Here is a 17,881-nt window from a genome sequence, read left to right on the forward strand (position 1 = left end):
TACTGCAGGGGAGGAGCTGGTAGCCAGCAGGAGGGTGTATACTGCAGGGGAGGAGCCGAGAGCCAGCAGGAGGGTGTATACTGCAGGGGAGGAGCCGAGAGCCAGCAGGAGGGTGTATACTGCAGGGGAGGAGCTGAGAGCCAGCAGGGGGGTGTATACTGCAGGGGAGGAGCTGAGAGCCAGCAGGAGGGTGTATACTGCAGGGGAGGAGCTGAGAGCCAGCAGGAGGGTTTATACTGCGGGGAGGAGCTGAGAGCCAGCAGGAGGGTGTATACTGTAGGGGAGGAGCTGAGAGCCAGCAGGAGGGTTTATACTGCAGGGGAGGAGCTGAGAGCCAGCAGGAGGGTGTATACTGCAGGGGAGGAGCTGAGAGCCAGCAGGAGGGTTTATACTGCAGGAGAGGAGCTGAGAGCCAGCAGGAGGGTGTATACTGCAGGGGAGGAGCTGAGAGCCGGCAGGAGGGTGTATACTGCAGGAGAGGAGCTGAGAGCCAGCAGGGGGCTGTATACTGCAGGGGAGGAGCTGAGAGCCAGCAGGAGGGTGTATACTGCAGGGGAGGAGCCGAGAGCCAGCAGGAGGGTGTATACTGCAGGGGAGGAGCTGAGAGCCAGCAGGGGGGTGTATACTGCAGGGGAGGAGCTGAGAGCCAGCAGGAGGGTGTATACTGCAGGGGAGGAGCTGAGAGCCAGCAGGAGGGTGTATACTGCAGGGGAGGAGCTGAGAGCCAGCAGGAGGGTGTATACTGCAGGGGAGGAGCTGAGAGCCAGCAGGAGGGTGTATACTGCAGGGGAGGAGCTGAGAGCCAGCAGGAGGGTGTATACTGCAGGGGAGGAGCTGAGAGCCAGCAGGGGGGTGTATACTGCAGGGGAGGAGCTGAGAGCCAGCAGGGGGGTGTATACTGCAGGGGAGGAGCTGAGAGCCAGCAGGGGGGTGTATACTGCAGGGGAGGAGCCGAGAGCCAGCAGGAGGGTGTATACTGCAGGGGAGGAGCTGAGAGCCAGCAGGGGGGTGTATACTGCAGGGGAGGAGCTGAGAGCCAGCAGGGGGGTGCATACTGCAGGGGAGGAGCCGAGAGCCAGCAGGAGGGTGTATACTGCAGGGGAGGAGCTGAGAGACAGCAGGAGGGTGTATACTGCAGGGGAGGAGCTGAGAGCCAGCAGGAGGTGTATACTGCAGGGGAGGAGCTGAGAGCCAGCAGGGGGGTGTATACTGCAGGGGAGGAGCTGAGAGACAGCAGGGGGGTGTATACTGCAGGGGAGGAGCTGAGAGCCAGCAGGGGGGTGTATACTGCAGGGGAGGAGCCGAGAGCCAGCAGGAGGGTGTATACTGCAGGGGAGGAGCCGAGAGCCAGCAGGGGGGTGTATACTGCAGGGGAGGAGCTGAGAGCCAGCAGGAGGGTGTATACTGCAGGGGAGGAGCTGAGAGCCAGCAGGAGGGTGTATACTGCAGGGGAGGAGCTGGTAGCCAGCAGGAGGGTGTATACTGCAGGGGAGGAGCCGAGAGCCAGCAGGAGGGTGTATACTGCAGGGGAGGAGCCGAGAGCCAGCAGGAGGGTTTATACTGCAGGGGAGGAGCTGAGAGCCAGCAGGAGGGTGTATACTGCAGGGGAGGAGCCGAGAGCCAGCAGGAGGGTGTATACTGCAGGGGAGGAGCTGAGAGCCAGCAGGAGGGTTTATACTGCAGGGGAGGAGCTGAGAGCCAGCAGGAGGGTGTATACTGCAGGGGAGGAGCCGAGAGCCAGCAGGAGGGTGTATACTGCAGGGGAGGAGCCGAGAGCCAGCAGGAGGGTTTATACTGCAGGGGAGGAGCTGGTAGCCAGCAGGAGGGTGTATACTGCAGGGGAGGAGCCGAGAGCCAGCAGGAGGGTGTATACTGCAGGGGAGGAGCTGAGAGCCAGCAGGAGGGTTTATACTGCAGGGGAGGAGCTGAGAGCCAGCAGGAGGGTGTATACTGCAGGGGAGGAGCTGAGAGCCGGCAGGAGGGTGTATACTGCAGGAGAGGAGCTGAGAGCCAGCAGGGGGCTGTATACTGCAGGGGAGGAGCTGAGAGCCAGCAGGAGGGTGTATACTGCAGGGGAGGAGCCGAGAGCCAGCAGGAGGGTGTATACTGCAGGGGAGGAGCTGAGAGCCAGCAGGGGGGTGTATACTGCAGGGGAGGAGCTGAGAGCCAGCAGGAGGGTGTATACTGCAGGGGAGGAGCTGAGAGCCAGCAGGAGGGTGTATACTGCAGGGGAGGAGCTGAGAGCCAGCAGGAGGGTGTATACTGCAGGGGAGGAGCTGAGAGCCAGCAGGAGGGTGTATACTGCAGGGGAGGAGCTGAGAGCCAGCAGGAGGGTGTATACTGCAGGGGAGGAGCTGAGAGCCAGCAGGGGGGTGTATACTGCAGGGGAGGAGCTGAGAGCCAGCAGGAGGGTGTATACTGCAGGGGAGGAGCTGAGAGCCAGCAGGAGGGTGTATACTGCAGGGGAGGAGCTGAGAGCCAGCAGGAGGGTGTATACTGCAGGGGAGGAGCTGAGAGCCAGCAGGAGGGTGTATACTGCAGGGGAGGAGCTGAGAGCCAGCAGGAGGGTGTATACTGCAGGGGAGGAGCTGAGAGCCAGCAGGGGGGTGTATACTGCAGGGGAGGAGCTGAGAGCCAGCAGGGGGGTGTATACTGCAGGGGAGGAGCTGAGAGCCAGCAGGGGGGTGTATACTGCAGGGGAGGAGCCGAGAGCCAGCAGGAGGGTGTATACTGCAGGGGAGGAGCTGAGAGCCAGCAGGGGGGTGTATACTGCAGGGGAGGAGCTGAGAGCCAGCAGGGGGGTGCATACTGCAGGGGAGGAGCCGAGAGCAAGCAGGAGGGTGTATACTGCAGGGGAGGAGCTGAGAGACAGCAGGAGGGTGTATACTGCAGGGGAGGAGCTGAGAGCCAGCAGGAGGTGTATACTGCAGGGGAGGAGCTGAGAGCCAGCAGGGGGGTGTATACTGCAGGGGAGGAGCTGAGAGACAGCAGGGGGGTGTATACTGCAGGGGAGGAGCTGAGAGCCAGCAGGGGGGTGTATACTGCAGGGGAGGAGCCGAGAGCCAGCAGGAGGGTGTATACTGCAGGGGAGGAGCCGAGAGCCAGCAGGGGGGTGTATACTGCAGGGGAGGAGCTGAGAGCCAGCAGGAGGGTGTATACTGCAGGGGAGGAGCTGAGAGCCAGCAGGAGGGTGTATACTGCAGGGGAGGAGCTGGTAGCCAGCAGGAGGGTGTATACTGCAGGGGAGGAGCCGAGAGCCAGCAGGAGGGTGTATACTGCAGGGGAGGAGCCGAGAGCCAGCAGGAGGGTTTATACTGCAGGGGAGGAGCTGAGAGCCAGCAGGAGGGTGTATACTGCAGGGGAGGAGCCGAGAGCCAGCAGGAGGGTGTATACTGCAGGGGAGGAGCTGAGAGCCAGCAGGAGGGTTTATACTGCAGGGGAGGAGCTGAGAGCCAGCAGGAGGGTGTATACTGCAGGGGAGGAGCCGAGAGCCAGCAGGAGGGTGTATACTGCAGGGGAGGAGCCGAGAGCCAGCAGGAGGGTTTATACTGCAGGGGAGGAGCTGGTAGCCAGCAGGAGGGTGTATACTGCAGGGGAGGAGCCGAGAGCCAGCAGGAGGGTGTATACTGCAGGGGAGGAGCTGAGAGCCAGCAGGAGGGTTTATACTGCAGGGGAGGAGCTGAGAGCCAGCAGGAGGGTGTATACTGCAGGGGAGGAGCTGAGAGCCGGCAGGAGGGTGTATACTGCAGGAGAGGAGCTGAGAGCCAGCAGGGGGCTGTATACTGCAGGGGAGGAGCTGAGAGCCAGCAGGAGGGTGTATACTGCAGGGGAGGAGCCGAGAGCCAGCAGGAGGGTGTATACTGCAGGGGAGGAGCTGAGAGCCAGCAGGGGGGTGTATACTGCAGGGGAGGAGCTGAGAGCCAGCAGGAGGGTGTATACTGCAGGGGAGGAGCTGAGAGCCAGCAGGAGGGTGTATACTGCAGGGGAGGAGCTGAGAGCCAGCAGGAGGGTGTATACTGCAGGGGAGGAGCTGAGAGCCAGCAGGAGGGTGTATACTGCAGGGGAGGAGCTGAGAGCCAGCAGGAGGGTGTATACTGCAGGGGAGGAGCTGAGAGCCAGCAGGGGGGTGTATACTGCAGGGGAGGAGCTGAGAGCCAGCAGGGGGGTGTATACTGCAGGGGAGGAGCTGAGAGCCAGCAGGGGGGTGTATACTGCAGGGGAGGAGCCGAGAGCCAGCAGGAGGGTGTATACTGCAGGGGAGGAGCTGAGAGCCAGCAGGGGGGTGTATACTGCAGGGGAGGAGCTGAGAGCCAGCAGGGGGGTGCATACTGCAGGGGAGGAGCCGAGAGCCAGCAGGAGGGTGTATACTGCAGGGGAGGAGCTGAGAGACAGCAGGAGGGTGTATACTGCAGGGGAGGAGCTGAGAGCCAGCAGGAGGTGTATACTGCAGGGGAGGAGCTGAGAGCCAGCAGGGGGGTGTATACTGCAGGGGAGGAGCTGAGAGACAGCAGGGGGGTGTATACTGCAGGGGAGGAGCTGAGAGCCAGCAGGGGGGTGTATACTGCAGGGGAGGAGCCGAGAGCCAGCAGGAGGGTGTATACTGCAGGGGAGGAGCCGAGAGCCAGCAGGGGGGTGTATACTGCAGGGGAGGAGCTGAGAGCCAGCAGGAGGGTGTATACTGCAGGGGAGGAGCTGAGAGCCAGCAGGAGGGTGTATACTGCAGGGGAGGAGCTGGTAGCCAGCAGGAGGGTGTATACTGCAGGGGAGGAGCCGAGAGCCAGCAGGAGGGTGTATACTGCAGGGGAGGAGCCGAGAGCCAGCAGGAGGGTTTATACTGCAGGGGAGGAGCTGAGAGCCAGCAGGAGGGTGTATACTGCAGGGGAGGAGCCGAGAGCCAGCAGGAGGGTGTATACTGCAGGGGAGGAGCTGAGAGCCAGCAGGAGGGTTTATACTGCAGGGGAGGAGCTGAGAGCCAGCAGGAGGGTGTATACTGCAGGGGAGGAGCCGAGAGCCAGCAGGAGGGTGTATACTGCAGGGGAGGAGCCGAGAGCCAGCAGGAGGGTTTATACTGCAGGGGAGGAGCTGGTAGCCAGCAGGAGGGTGTATACTGCAGGGGAGGAGCCGAGAGCCAGCAGGAGGGTGTATACTGCAGGGGAGGAGCTGAGAGCCAGCAGGAGGGTTTATACTGCAGGGGAGGAGCTGAGAGCCAGCAGGAGGGTGTATACTGCAGGGGAGGAGCTGAGAGCCGGCAGGAGGGTGTATACTGCAGGAGAGGAGCTGAGAGCCAGCAGGGGGCTGTATACTGCAGGGGAGGAGCTGAGAGCCAGCAGGAGGGTGTATACTGCAGGGGAGGAGCCGAGAGCCAGCAGGAGGGTGTATACTGCAGGGGAGGAGCTGAGAGCCAGCAGGGGGGTGTATACTGCAGGGGAGGAGCTGAGAGCCAGCAGGAGGGTGTATACTGCAGGGGAGGAGCTGAGAGCCAGCAGGAGGGTGTATACTGCAGGAGAGGAGCTGAGAGCCAGCAGGAGGGTGTATACTGCAGGGGAGGAGCCGAGAGCCAGCAGGAGGGTGTATACTGCAGGGGAGGAGCTGAGAGCCAGCAGGGGGGTGTATACTGCAGGGGAGGAGCTGAGAGCCAGCAGGAGGGTTTATACTGCAGGAGAGGAGCTGAGAGCCAGCAGGAGGGTGTATACTGCAGGAGAGGAGCTGAGAGCCAGCAGGAGGGTGTATACTGCAGGGGAGGAGCCGAGAGCCAGCAGGAGGGTGTATACTGCAGGGGAGGAGCTGAGAGCCAGCAGGGGGGTGTATACTGCAGGGGAGGAGCTGAGAGCCAGCAGGAGGGTGTATACTGCAGGAGAGGAGCTGAGAGCCAGCAGGAGGGTGTATACTGCAGGGGAGGAGCTGAGAGCCAGCAGGAGGGTGTATACTGCAGGGGAGGAGCTGAGAGCCAGCAGGGGGGTGTATACTGCAGGGGAGGAGCTGAGAGCCAGCAGGAGGGTTTATACTGCAGGGGAGGAGCTGAGAGCCAGCAGGAGGGTGTATACTGCAGGGGAGGAGCCGAGAGCCAGCAGGAGGGTGTATACTGCAGGGGAGGAGCTGAGAGCCAGCAGGAGGGTGTATACTGCAGGGGAGGAGCTGAGAGCCAGCAGGAGGGTTTATACTGCAGGGGAGGAGCTGAGAGCCAGCAGGGGGGTGTATACTGCAGGGGAGGAGCTGAGAGCCAGCAGGAGGGTATATACTGCAGGGGAGGAGTTGAGAGCCAGCAGGAGGGTGTATACTGCAGGGGAGGAGCCGAGAGCCAGCAGGAGGGTGTATACTGCAGGGGAGGAGCTGAGAGCCAGCAGGAGGGTTTATACTGCAGGAGAGGAGCTGAGAGCCAGCAGGAGGGTGTATACTGCAGGGGAGGAGCTGAGAGCCAGCAGGAGGGTTTATACTGCAGGAGAGGAGCTGAGAGCCAGCAGAGGGGTGTATACTGCAGGGGAGGAGCTAACTTTTTTTGTATCACTTAGTGTCAGCCTCCTATTTGCAGCAGCATACACCCACGGTCTGTGTCCCCCAATGAGGCGAAGGAGAAAAATCATATTTATAATTCACCCAGAGAATAAGTGTTAAATGTTTACAACTGAAATACCTCATTATAGGGGTTATCCAATCTCACATTTTGTGTACAAGCAGCTGATAATCACGGGAAGTAAGTCAAGAAGTAATATTTACATTACCAATCCCTTGCCGATCACTAGGTGATGTTTTTCCGGTTCCTTGATCGTTTCTTTTCTTTCGGCTCCATCACTGTTGAATCAACACAAACGGTGACCATTGCAGCCATTCATTTGCTATAGCCCTAACCACGCTGGTGTCGTCAACAAATCACTTTTACAGCCGCCACTTACATGTTGATGCACCACTTTTTCGGTAAAACTGTTGGGAAAACTTTGACAAGGGAACAGCAGGGAATTGGAACGGTACATCACAAAATTGCTATCCTTATACCAATGCTTTCTATTTTTCTACAGACTCTACGTGCTTCTGGAAAAACCTACATGATCTTCTTTGTGCTGGTGATATTCCTTGGCTCTTTCTATTTGGTAAATTTGATTTTGGCCGTGGTTGCCATGGCTTATGAAGAACAAAATCAGGCAACTTTACAAGAAGCTCAGCAGAAATCTGAGGAATTTAAGAAAATGATGGAGACTCTGAAAAAACAACAAGAGGACGCTCAGGTAACTTGTAGAGCAAGAATTTGAAGTATGAAGTATTTAACACAAAAATGCCCAGTTTGAAAGTAATGGACAAGAGAGCTCACCATTCATGAATATCACTACATGTGGAGGAGAAGATAAAGCCACCACTAACCGAGTATAATCCAGATTAAAATATATATTTTATTAGATTATAAATTAAAAAATGAAGTAAAAAGTCTGCTACATCCCAAAATACAGGGGCCAAGGTTACATATGGTGCCAATTGATTAATCCACAATCAGATAAAAGTAATACAATAAATAAATAATGAATAATACAAGAAATGAATAAAAATATGAAAGGATGAATGACATAGGCGTCAGCGTACTTACAGTGCACTCTCAATGTGAATGAATAAGTTAAATCATAATGAGACAGGAGCCTGTCATACAAATAGATGAAAGTTATAAGGTTTAGGAACTTACAGAAATAAATGGCTGGTAAGCTTGGCGTCCCCATGTCCCCAACGCACGTTTCGTTAGTCTTCCTCGTGTGTCAAGGAAATGGTACCTATATTATTCATCTTTTGATTGACACAACAGGATCCATTGCCAGAGTTACCATCGAATTTTACACTTATTTGTCTGGTGGCATCTTGATATTTTTGTCGAGTTTATTACAATAATATTGCACTTTGCACTTTTCATCTATATGCATATTATGAGTGCTATTTGACTAATTATCGGTCATAGGATTAAACACTCATCTTTTCATATTTTTATTCATTTCTTGTATTATTCACTATTTATTTATTGTATTACTTGTATCCGAGTGTGGGATATAGGAGACTTTTGACTTCATTTTTTAATTTATAATCTAATAAAATATATATTGTTATCTGGATTATACTCGGTTAGTGGTAGCTTTATCTTCTCCTCCACATGTAGTGTTATTCTATTAGATGAAGTGTTGCATGGCGGCCATGGCTGCCTCAATACTCCACCCACCAGAAGAGTCGCCCAGGTGCTCCACAGCACCTCTGCTCGAGGCAAGCTATGGTCCACACCACCCCACATATGCAGCACAACAGCAACAATGGCTGTCGCACAACAATAACACAACATTTTTAATTCCCAGAATAAGTTACCATATAAGGTACTGTAAATCGAGGGATAAAAAATGATGGGGTGAAAGGATAAAAAATCGAATTCTATCATTTGTGCCCAGGTTTTATCTATACGGTGTTCACTGTGTAGCTCAAAAAGACTTGGAAATCCTATTCCTTGGGTTAGTATGATTTACAGAGGTGGCAACTGAATTTTCTTTATTTAGAAAATCGCTAAAAGGAGGAGACTAAAAAAAAGGAAAGGGTGGTGGTGATGAAGTGTAAGCGGGGGTCCCTTCTCTATCTAACCACAAAGGTTGTGCGGATGCTATTGACCGTGGCATCTAAGCAGCAAATTGCAGCTATCGGAGCTGGCTCTGATCACTGCACCTACAGGTAGGCTGTATAACAGCTCACCATGTGAAATACAATTTGGGCACATGTCAGGAAGGGGTTAATTGAAATAGATGTGAACTTTGAGGGGTTGTCCATGTAGAAGTATCCAAAGAGTTTTTTGACCATATAAACGCACAAGGCCAATGACTGTAAGCCTCAGCTGAGATGACGTCTTTATAATTTAAATTAGAAGGTACACCCAGCTGCTGCAGAACATCTTATTTAAGAGTAAGGGTTGAGGTTTCTTCCCCTCATTGATAAATATAAACTTTATTACACTTTCTCAAAGGAAGGTTTGCATCAGCTGAGGTGTATATTAGGCTACGTTCACATTAGCGTTGCGTCGGGCGCAGCCGCGGCGACGCATGCATCATGCGCCCCTATATTTAACATGGGGGCGCATGGACATGCGTTGTCTTGCGTTTTGTGACGCATGCGTCAGGGCGCAGAGGACGCAGCAAGTTGCATTTTTTTTTGTGTCCAAAAGCATGCCAAAAATGGACGCATGCATCACAAAACCATGCGTTTTTGCATGCGTTTTGCATGCGTTGTGCATTGCGTCGCCGACGCAACACACAACAACGCAAATGTGAATGTAGCCTTATGAGTTTATACAGCAAAGCCCCAGGTTGTTCAATCAGTGGTTATAGCACATGAGAAAGAACCACCAGCAAAAACAAAATGTGGCAGACTGCTGTATAAAAAAAAAATTATCACCATTTATTTGGTGCCTCTAATTTCTGCATGTTTGTCAAGTCTTGATATTAGAATGTAGAACAGAGAGCTGCTACATAAATTCTCTCTCTGGGGAAGTTAATAGGTCTGTACATTACACAGACAGGCTGTTAATTTTATTAGGAAACATGTAATGCAATATTTCTCCTGCGGTGACGCTGCAGGAAAATGGTATACACCATGACACCCTGAGGGCGCCTTCTATCAAAGAGGGTCGATCCATAACAGGCAACCCCTTTAATCATCCAAGGTTTATCTTTTTAATCCCCACTTCTCACTTTAGGCTGCAGCAGAAGCACCGACAGACACAGAAGGAAGTGAAGATGGTGACCTGGATGATCTGTCCGGCAGCTCGTCTACATTATCAAACAAGAATGACAAAGAGAGAATCAATCCCGGTCGGCCCAAAGAAATGCAGGTAGACCGTTATAATTGATCCATTGTACATGTGGATCTGCAGAAGTCATATAGTTCTTGCAAGAGGCAACCAGTGGAATTTAATGATGCTTAAACTAGGAACTATTGATTACCTATATGGTAATTATGATATTGGTTTGGGTGTCTGACACTCAGAACTCCCCTCCCAGATATATATCCCCAGTGGCCAGATATATTCTAATCTAAGAGGGTGGAATATATCAGCCCTATACATTGCTTAGTGGCCACTGCCGAATTCTGCACTTTATCTACCATTCCCTTGGAGATAAACCGCAATACTCTGCAGTGTATATGCAATGTATACTCCACCCCATACATAGCTCCTATACGGCCGCTGCCAGGTGATCGGTGGATGCCCACCAATATTATATTGATGACCTATCCTAACCAATACAAAGATTCTAGTCAGATCAATAGTGAGCAAAAGCAGCCATTTGAGTACAAGAGAACCTACACAGCTAGTAATAGGATGTGTTCTTCTGTAGCAATAAGCAGTGTTCTTCTGAGCAACAGGCTGTGTTCTTTTGTAGTATAGGCTGTGTTCTTCAGTAATAATCTGCGTTCTTCTGTGGTAATAGACTGTTCTTCTTTAGTTATAGTCTGTGTTATTCTGTAACACACAGTGTACGTCTGTAGCAACAAGCAGTGTTCTGAGTAACAGGCTGTGTTTTTTTGTAGTATAGGCTGTGTTTTTCAATAATAATCTGTGTTCTTCTGTGGTAGTAGAAGAAGGGACAAATAAACAGTCGTAGGAGTGCATGCTCCTACGACCGTTTTTTGTCCCTTCTTGATTGATCCTCCTGTGAGGTATCCGGCTGGAGCTGCAGCGTATTTTCTGTTTTAACCACCCTCACCGCCAGCTTGGCGCTCCTGTGAAGCCATTTGCCATTTTTCTCTTTTTTATTTTCTACTTCTGTGGTAATAGACTGTTCTTCTTTAGGTATAGGCTGTGTTCTTCTGTAATACACTGTGTTCTTCTGTAGCAACAAGCAGTGTTCTGAGTAACAGGCTGTGTTCTTTTGTAGTATAGGCTGTGTTCTTCTGTAATACACTGTGTTCTTCTGTAGCAACAAGCAGTGTTCTGAGTAACAGGCTGTGTTCTTTTGTAGTATAGGCTGTGTTCTTCTGTAATAAACAGTGTTTTTCTGTAACAATAGGCGATGTTCTTCTGAGTAACAGGCTGTGTTCTTTTGTAGTATAGGCTGTGTTCTTCTGTAATAAACAGTGTTTTTCTGTAACAGTAGGCGGTGTTCTTCTGAGTAACAGGCTGTGTTCTTTTGTAGTATAGGCTGTGTTCTTCTGTAATAAACAGTGTTTTTCTGTAACAATAGGCGGTGTTCTTCTGAGTAACAGGCTGTGTTCTTTTGTAGTATAGGCTGTGTTCTTCTGTAATAAACAGTGTTTTTCTGTAACAATAAGCAGTAGAGTTGAGCGACCTTGACCTTTTTAGAGTCGAGCCGGGTTTCGCGAAACCCGACTATCTCAAAAGTCGGGTCGAGTGAAATCGGCCGATTATGACGTAAAGTCGGGATCGACCGAAACACGAAACCCAATGCAAGTCAATGGGGGAGCATAGTCGGCAGTGAGTGGGGGCCAGGAAAACACCTAGAGTGCCCATTTTAATGTTAAAACCATCCATTCTTCTTAATGAAGCTTGTCAAGCGTAATTTACCTTATAATAATTGGAAGGCATTTGAAATTGGGGGTCATTTGGCTAAAGTTGTGGTGGGTAGGGCTGGTTCAAGTAATTAGTGGGCCCAGGAAATCTGGACCACGTCACGGCAGTGGAGCAGGGAGAGGTAAGTATTTCAACTTTGCAAGTGCTGTGAACCTGAGCAAGCAGGGGGGCCCACTCGTTGGCATTGGCACTGGCACAGGGCCCCTCAAAGTACAGCGGTGTGTTTGCACGGCGGGGGCGCCTCCCACCGGCAGCAACACTTTTGCGTACCATGAGAGGCCCTGTGCCAGTGACGTCGCCAACTAGTATTCCTCCCCCCACCTGATGAAGGAACCTGCACTTTCATCTGCACCTTCCTGTTTGTCCCCGTGTAAGGTGGTATGGTATGTGGGAAGGGGGACCTGACTTTCAGCAGGGTCACAATCTTGCAGTGTAGCGTGCACGGGAAATGTTGCGTTATGGGTCAATGTACCAGCAGACTCATCTATCACTGGCTGGGCAATGGGCAGGATGAGGAGGAAACACAGATATAGGCCCAAAGAATAAAGTGGGCTAAATGCAGTTCAAAATTGGTAACACAGGACTAATCAGGGGGCATTGCAGTGGAGGACAACTGGAATGAGAGGCTGACACAGAGAGTAGGCCCAAATCAGTAAGTAGTCGAAATGCAGTTCAAAATTGGCAACAGTAGTAAACAGGCGGCACAGCTTTGTTCAGTGGAGGAGAACAGCAAGGAGTGGCAGACACCGATAGTAGGCCCCAACCCAACTAGTAGGCCAAATGCAGTCTAACATTAACAACTACTTAACGAGCGCCTGAAAACGGAATTTCAGGACAGGAAACCAGGAGAACAGCAAGGAGCGGCAGACACCGATAGTAGGCCCCAAACCAACTAGTACGCCAAATGCAGTTGTTCCGTTTAACCACAATTTAATGAGAGCCTGAAGATAGAAGTTCAGGAAAGGCAACCTGGAGAACACCTTGGAGTGGAACACACCATCTCTCTACACCCCATACCCAATTTGTAGGTCTAATGCAGCGTAGTTTCCAACAACTACTAAACGAGAGCATGATGATCGAAGCATTGGCGAGGAAACCTGGGGAACACCTTGGAGTGGAACACACCATCTCTCTACAGTGGAACACACCATCTCTCTACACCCCATACCCAATTTGTAGGCCTAATGCAGCGTAGTTTCCAACAACTACTAAACGAGAGCCGGAAGATCGAAGCAATGGAGAGGAAACCTGGGGAACACCTTGGAGTGTAACACACCATCTCTCTACACCCCATACCCAATTTGTAGGCCTAATGCAGCGTAGTTTCCAACAACTACTAAACGAGAGCCGGAAGATCGAAGCAATGGAGAGGAAACCTGGGGAACACCTTGGAGTGTAACACACCATCTCTCTACACCCCATACCCAATTTGTAGGCCTAATGCAGAGTAGTTTCCAACAACTACTAAACGAGAGCCGGAAGATCGAAGCAATGGAGAGGAAACCTGGGGAACACCTTGGAGTGTAACACACCATCTCTCTACACCCCATACCCAATTTGTAGGCCTAATGCAGCGTAGTTTCCAACAACTACTAAACGAGAGCCGGAAGATCGAAGCTCAGGAAAGGCAACCTGGGGAACACCTTGGAGTGTAACAAACCCTCTCTCTACACCACGGAAGGGCTGATTCTTAGGAAGGAAGGCTGTCGGAAAGAAGCAGGGCGCTTCCGAGGGTGATTATATTCTTATTAGGTATATACTCACCCTCGGACGCGCCCTGCTTCTTTATTTGTAATGAATGTTTATTTGCAATGTGGTTTTGACTTACTCTATTTTTTTGGTAAATAATGATTTTATTATTTTCATTGTTTTGCATCTTCTTGGCAATAATATAAAGAAGACGCGACAGGACAACACTCGGTGGATGCCATATCTGTGTTTAAAATTGAAAAAACCTTTCAGTTAACTACTTGCAGGAGAAAGTTATTGTAGCTGGTGGCCATTTTTAGTACTGTACCAGATTTTTGTTGTATGTGTTTGTTTTTAATGTTAAAATGTCTGCATTTGATATCTCTCCAGTATTTTCTTTTTTATAAGCAAAATACTTATTTTTATATTTTCTGATGTTGGTTCCAGGGGTACACGGGCAGCAGTGGTGTGGTCAGTGGAGGCCAAGTGGAAGGAGTGACCGCAGACAGGCATCGAAGGCCTAAAATAATAACACATGGCTGTAGGCAATTTTAAATTGGTTCCAGGGGTACACGGGCAGCAGTGGTGTGGTCAGTGGAGGCCTAGTGGAAGGAGTCACCGCAGACAGGCATCGAAGGCCTAAAATAATAACACATGGCTGTAGGCAATTTTAAATTGGTTACAGGGGTACACGGGCAGCAGTGGTGTGGTCAGTGGAGGCCTAGTGGAAGGAGTGACCGCAGACAGGCATCGAAGGCCTAAAATAATAACACATGGCTGTAGGCAATTTTAAATTGGTTCCAGGGGTACAAGGGCAGCAGTGGTGTGGTCAGTGGAGGCCTAGTGGAAGGAGTCACCGCAGACAGGCATCGAAGGCCTAAAATAATAACACATGGCTGTAGGCAATTTTAAATTGGTTACAGGGGTACATGGGCAGCAGTGGTGTGGTCAGTGGAGGCCTAGTGGAAGGAGTGACCGCAGACAGGCATCGAAGGCTTAAAATAATAACACATGGCTGTAGGCAATTTTAAATTGGTTCCAGGGGTACACGGGCAGCAGTGGTGTCCACGCACTTTGAGGAGCAGGTCGGATAACCCCGGATAACTTTTCAGGAAGCACTGCACCACCAGGTTTAAGGTGTGAGCCAGGCAAGGAATGTGTTTCAGTTGGGAAAGGGAGATGGCAGCCATGAAATTCCTTCCGTTATCACTCACTACCTTGCCTGCCTCAAGATCTACAGTGCCCAGCCACGACTGCGTTTCTTTCTGCAAGAACTCGGACAGAACTTCCGCGGTGTGTCTGTTGTCGCCCAAACACTTCATAGCCAATACAGCCTGCTGACGTTTGCCAGTAGCTGCCCCATAATGGGAGACCTGGTGTGCAACAGTGGCAGCTGCGGATGGAGTGGTTGTGCGACTGCGGTCTGTGGACGAGCTCTCGCTTCTGCAGGAGGACGAAGAGGAGGAGGAGGGGGTGCGAACGGCTACAGCCAATTGTTTCCTAGACCGTGGGCTAGGCAGAACTGTCCCAAACTTGCTGTCCCCTGTGGACCCTGCATCCACCACATTTACCCAGTGTGCCGTGATGGACACGTAACGTCCCTGGCCATGCCTACTGGTCCATGCATCTGTTGTCAGGTGCACCTTTGTGCTCACAGATTGCCTGAGTGCATGGACGATGCGCTCTTTAACATGCTGGTGGAGGGCTGGGATGGCTTTTCTGGAAAAAAAGTGTCGACTGGGTAGCTCGTAGCGTGGTACAGCGTAGTCCATCAGGGCTTTGAAAGCTTCGCTTTCAACTAACCGGTAGGGCATCATCTCTAACGAGATTAGTCTAGCTATGTGTGCGTTCAAACCCTGTGTACGCGGATGCGAGGCTAAGTACTTCCTTTTTCTAACCATAGTCTCATGTAGGGTGAGCTGGACTGGAGAGCTGGAGATCGTGGAACTAGCGGGGGTGCCGGTGGACATGGCAGACTGAGAGACGGTGGGAGATGGTATTGTTGCCACCGGTGCCCTAGATGCAGTGTTTCCTACTACGAAACTGGTGATTCCCTGACCCTGACTGCTTTGGCCTGGCAAAGAAACCTGCACAGATACTGCAGGTGGTGCGGAAAATGGTGGCCCTACACTGCCGGAAGGGATGTTGCGTTGCTGACTAGCTTCATTGGCCGAGGGTGCTACAACCTTAAGGGACGTTTGGTAGTTAGTCCAGGCTTGCAAATGCATGGTGGTTAAATGTCTATGCATGCAACTTGTATTGAGACTTTTCAGATTCTGTCCTCTGCTTAAGGTAGTTGAACATTTTTGACAGATGACTTTGCACTGATCTATTTGATGTTGTTTAAAAAAATGCCAGACTGCACTCTTTCTAGCATCGGATACCTTTTCAGGCATTGCAGACTGAGCTTTAACCGGATGGCCACGCTGTCCTCCAACAGGTTTTGGCTTTGCCACGCGTTTTGGGCAAGATACGGGCCCGGCAGATGGAACCTGTTGCGATGTTGATGCCTGCTGCAGCCCCTCCTCCTCCGCTTCAGAACTGCTGCCGCCTGCACCCTGTTCCCCCAATGGCTGCCAATCGGGGTCAAGAACTGGGTCATCTATTACCTCTTCTTGTAGCTCGTGTGCAACTTCGTCTGTGTCACCGTGTCGGTCGGTGGTATAGCGTTCGTGATGGGGCAACATAGTCTCATCAGGGTCTGATTCTTGATCAGCACCCTGCGAGGGCAATGTTGTGGTCTGAGTCAAAGGACCAGCATAGTAGTCTGGCTGTGGCTGTGCATCAGTGCACTCCATGTCAGATTCAACTTGTAATGGGCATGGACTGTTAACTGCTTCACTTTCTAAGCCAGGGACGGTATGTGTAAAGAGCTCCATGGAGTAACCCGTTGTGTCGCCTGCTGCATTCTTCTCTGTTGTTGTTTTTGCTGAAGAGGACAAGGAAGCGACTTGTCCCTGACCGTGAACATCCACTAACGACGCGCTGCTTTGACATTTACCAGTTTCACGAGAGGAGGCAAAAGAGCTAGAGGCTGAGTCAGCAAGATAAGCCAAAACTTGCTCTTGCTGCTCCGGCTTTAAAAGCGGTTTTCCTACTCCCAGAAAAGGGAGCGTTCGAGGCCTTGTGTAGCCAGACGACGAACCTGGCTCCACAGCTCCAGACTTAGGTGCAATATTTTTTTTCCCACGACCAGCTGATGCTCCACCACTACCACTACCCTCATTACCAGCTGACAATGAACGCCCCCGGCCACGACCTCTTCCACCATACTTCCTCATTGTTTTAAAAACGTAAACAAACTAACGGTATTTGTTGCTGTCACACAAATTACACGGTGAGCTATAACTTCAGTATGATTTAGCTACCCCTTTACAGGTGAGTGAGACCACAACGAAAATCAGGCACAATGTTACACACTCTGTTGTTGGTGGCAACAAATGAGAGAGATGCCACACACGCAGGACTGTCACTGAAGCACAAATGTAAATATTAATCTCCCACTGATTTGATTTTTGTTTTTTTTTAAGGGAGACTTTAGGAAAAAAAAAATAGAATAAAATGATTTTTTGAGGAAGAATTTAGAAACCAAATAAAATAAAATGATTTTTTCAGGGAGAATTTAGAAAACAAATAAAACAAAAAAAGGCTTTCTATGGCCCACTGAGTGAGAGATGACGCACACAGGAGTCAGGAGTGGCACACAAGCCCAGAGGCCAATATTTATCTCCCACTGATTGATGTAGTGATTTTTTCAGGTAGATTTTGGAACCCAAATCAAGCTAAAAAAAATAATAGGCTTTCTATGGCCCACAATTGGAGAGAGAGAGAGAGATGGCACACCCAGGAGTCAAGACTGGCACACAAGCAGAAAGGGCAATATTAATCTCCCACTGATTTGTTTTTTTTTTTTTTTTTTTCAGGGAGACTTTAGGAAAAAAAAAAAATAGAATAAAATGATTTTTTGAGGAAGAATTTAGAAACCAAATAAAATAAAATGATTTTTTCAGGGAGAATTTAGAAAACAAATAAAACAAAAAAAGGCTTTCTATGGCCCACTGAGTGAGAGATGATGCACACAGGAGTCAGGAGTGGCACACAAGCCCAGAGGCCAATATTTATCTCCCACTTTTTTTTTTTTGTTCCAGGGAAAATTTATAAACCCAATAAAAAAAATAATAAATAGGCTTTCTATGGCCCACTATCTGAGAGACAGAGAGAGATGGCACGCTTAGGACTGGCACACAAGCCCAAAGGCCAATATTAATCTCCCTTTTTTTTAAGGGAGAATTTATAAAACCAAAAAAAAAAAAATAAATAGGCTTTCTATGGCCCACTATTTGTGAGAGAGATGGCACGCTCAGGACTGGCACACAAGCCCAGAGGCCAATATTAATCTCCCACTTTTTTTTTTTTTTTCCAGGGAAAATTTATAAACCCATTAAAAAAAAAAATAAATAAATAGGCTTTCTATGGCCCACTATCTGAGAGAGAGAGATGGCACGCTTAGGACTGGCACACAAGCCCAAAGGCCAATATTAATCTCCCTTTTTTTTAAGGGAGAATTTATAAAACCAAAAAAAAAAAAATAAATAGGCTTTCTATGGCCCACTATTTGTGAGAGAGATGGCACGCTCAGGACTGGCACACAAGCCCAGA

At 50.5% G+C, this 17,881-nt stretch overlaps 1 protein-coding gene across 1 annotated transcript in view; it reads left to right on the top strand.

Annotated features, from left to right (window-relative positions):
• The window catches only part of LOC138644541 (sodium channel protein type 2 subunit alpha-like), a 187,359-nt gene that overhangs the window by 101,523 nt on the left and 67,955 nt on the right, over positions 1–17,881 (top strand). The window contains exons 10-11 of the mRNA XM_069733065.1: positions 7,014–7,220; positions 9,701–9,835. Of these exons, the coding sequence (XP_069589166.1) occupies positions 7,014–7,220; positions 9,701–9,835 (342 nt within the window). The remainder of the gene's footprint in view (positions 1–7,013; positions 7,221–9,700; positions 9,836–17,881) is intronic.

The sequence above is a fragment of the Ranitomeya imitator genome, chromosome 7, assembly GCF_032444005.1.
Source record: "Ranitomeya imitator isolate aRanImi1 chromosome 7, aRanImi1.pri, whole genome shotgun sequence".
NCBI lineage: Eukaryota > Metazoa > Chordata > Amphibia > Anura > Dendrobatidae > Ranitomeya > Ranitomeya imitator.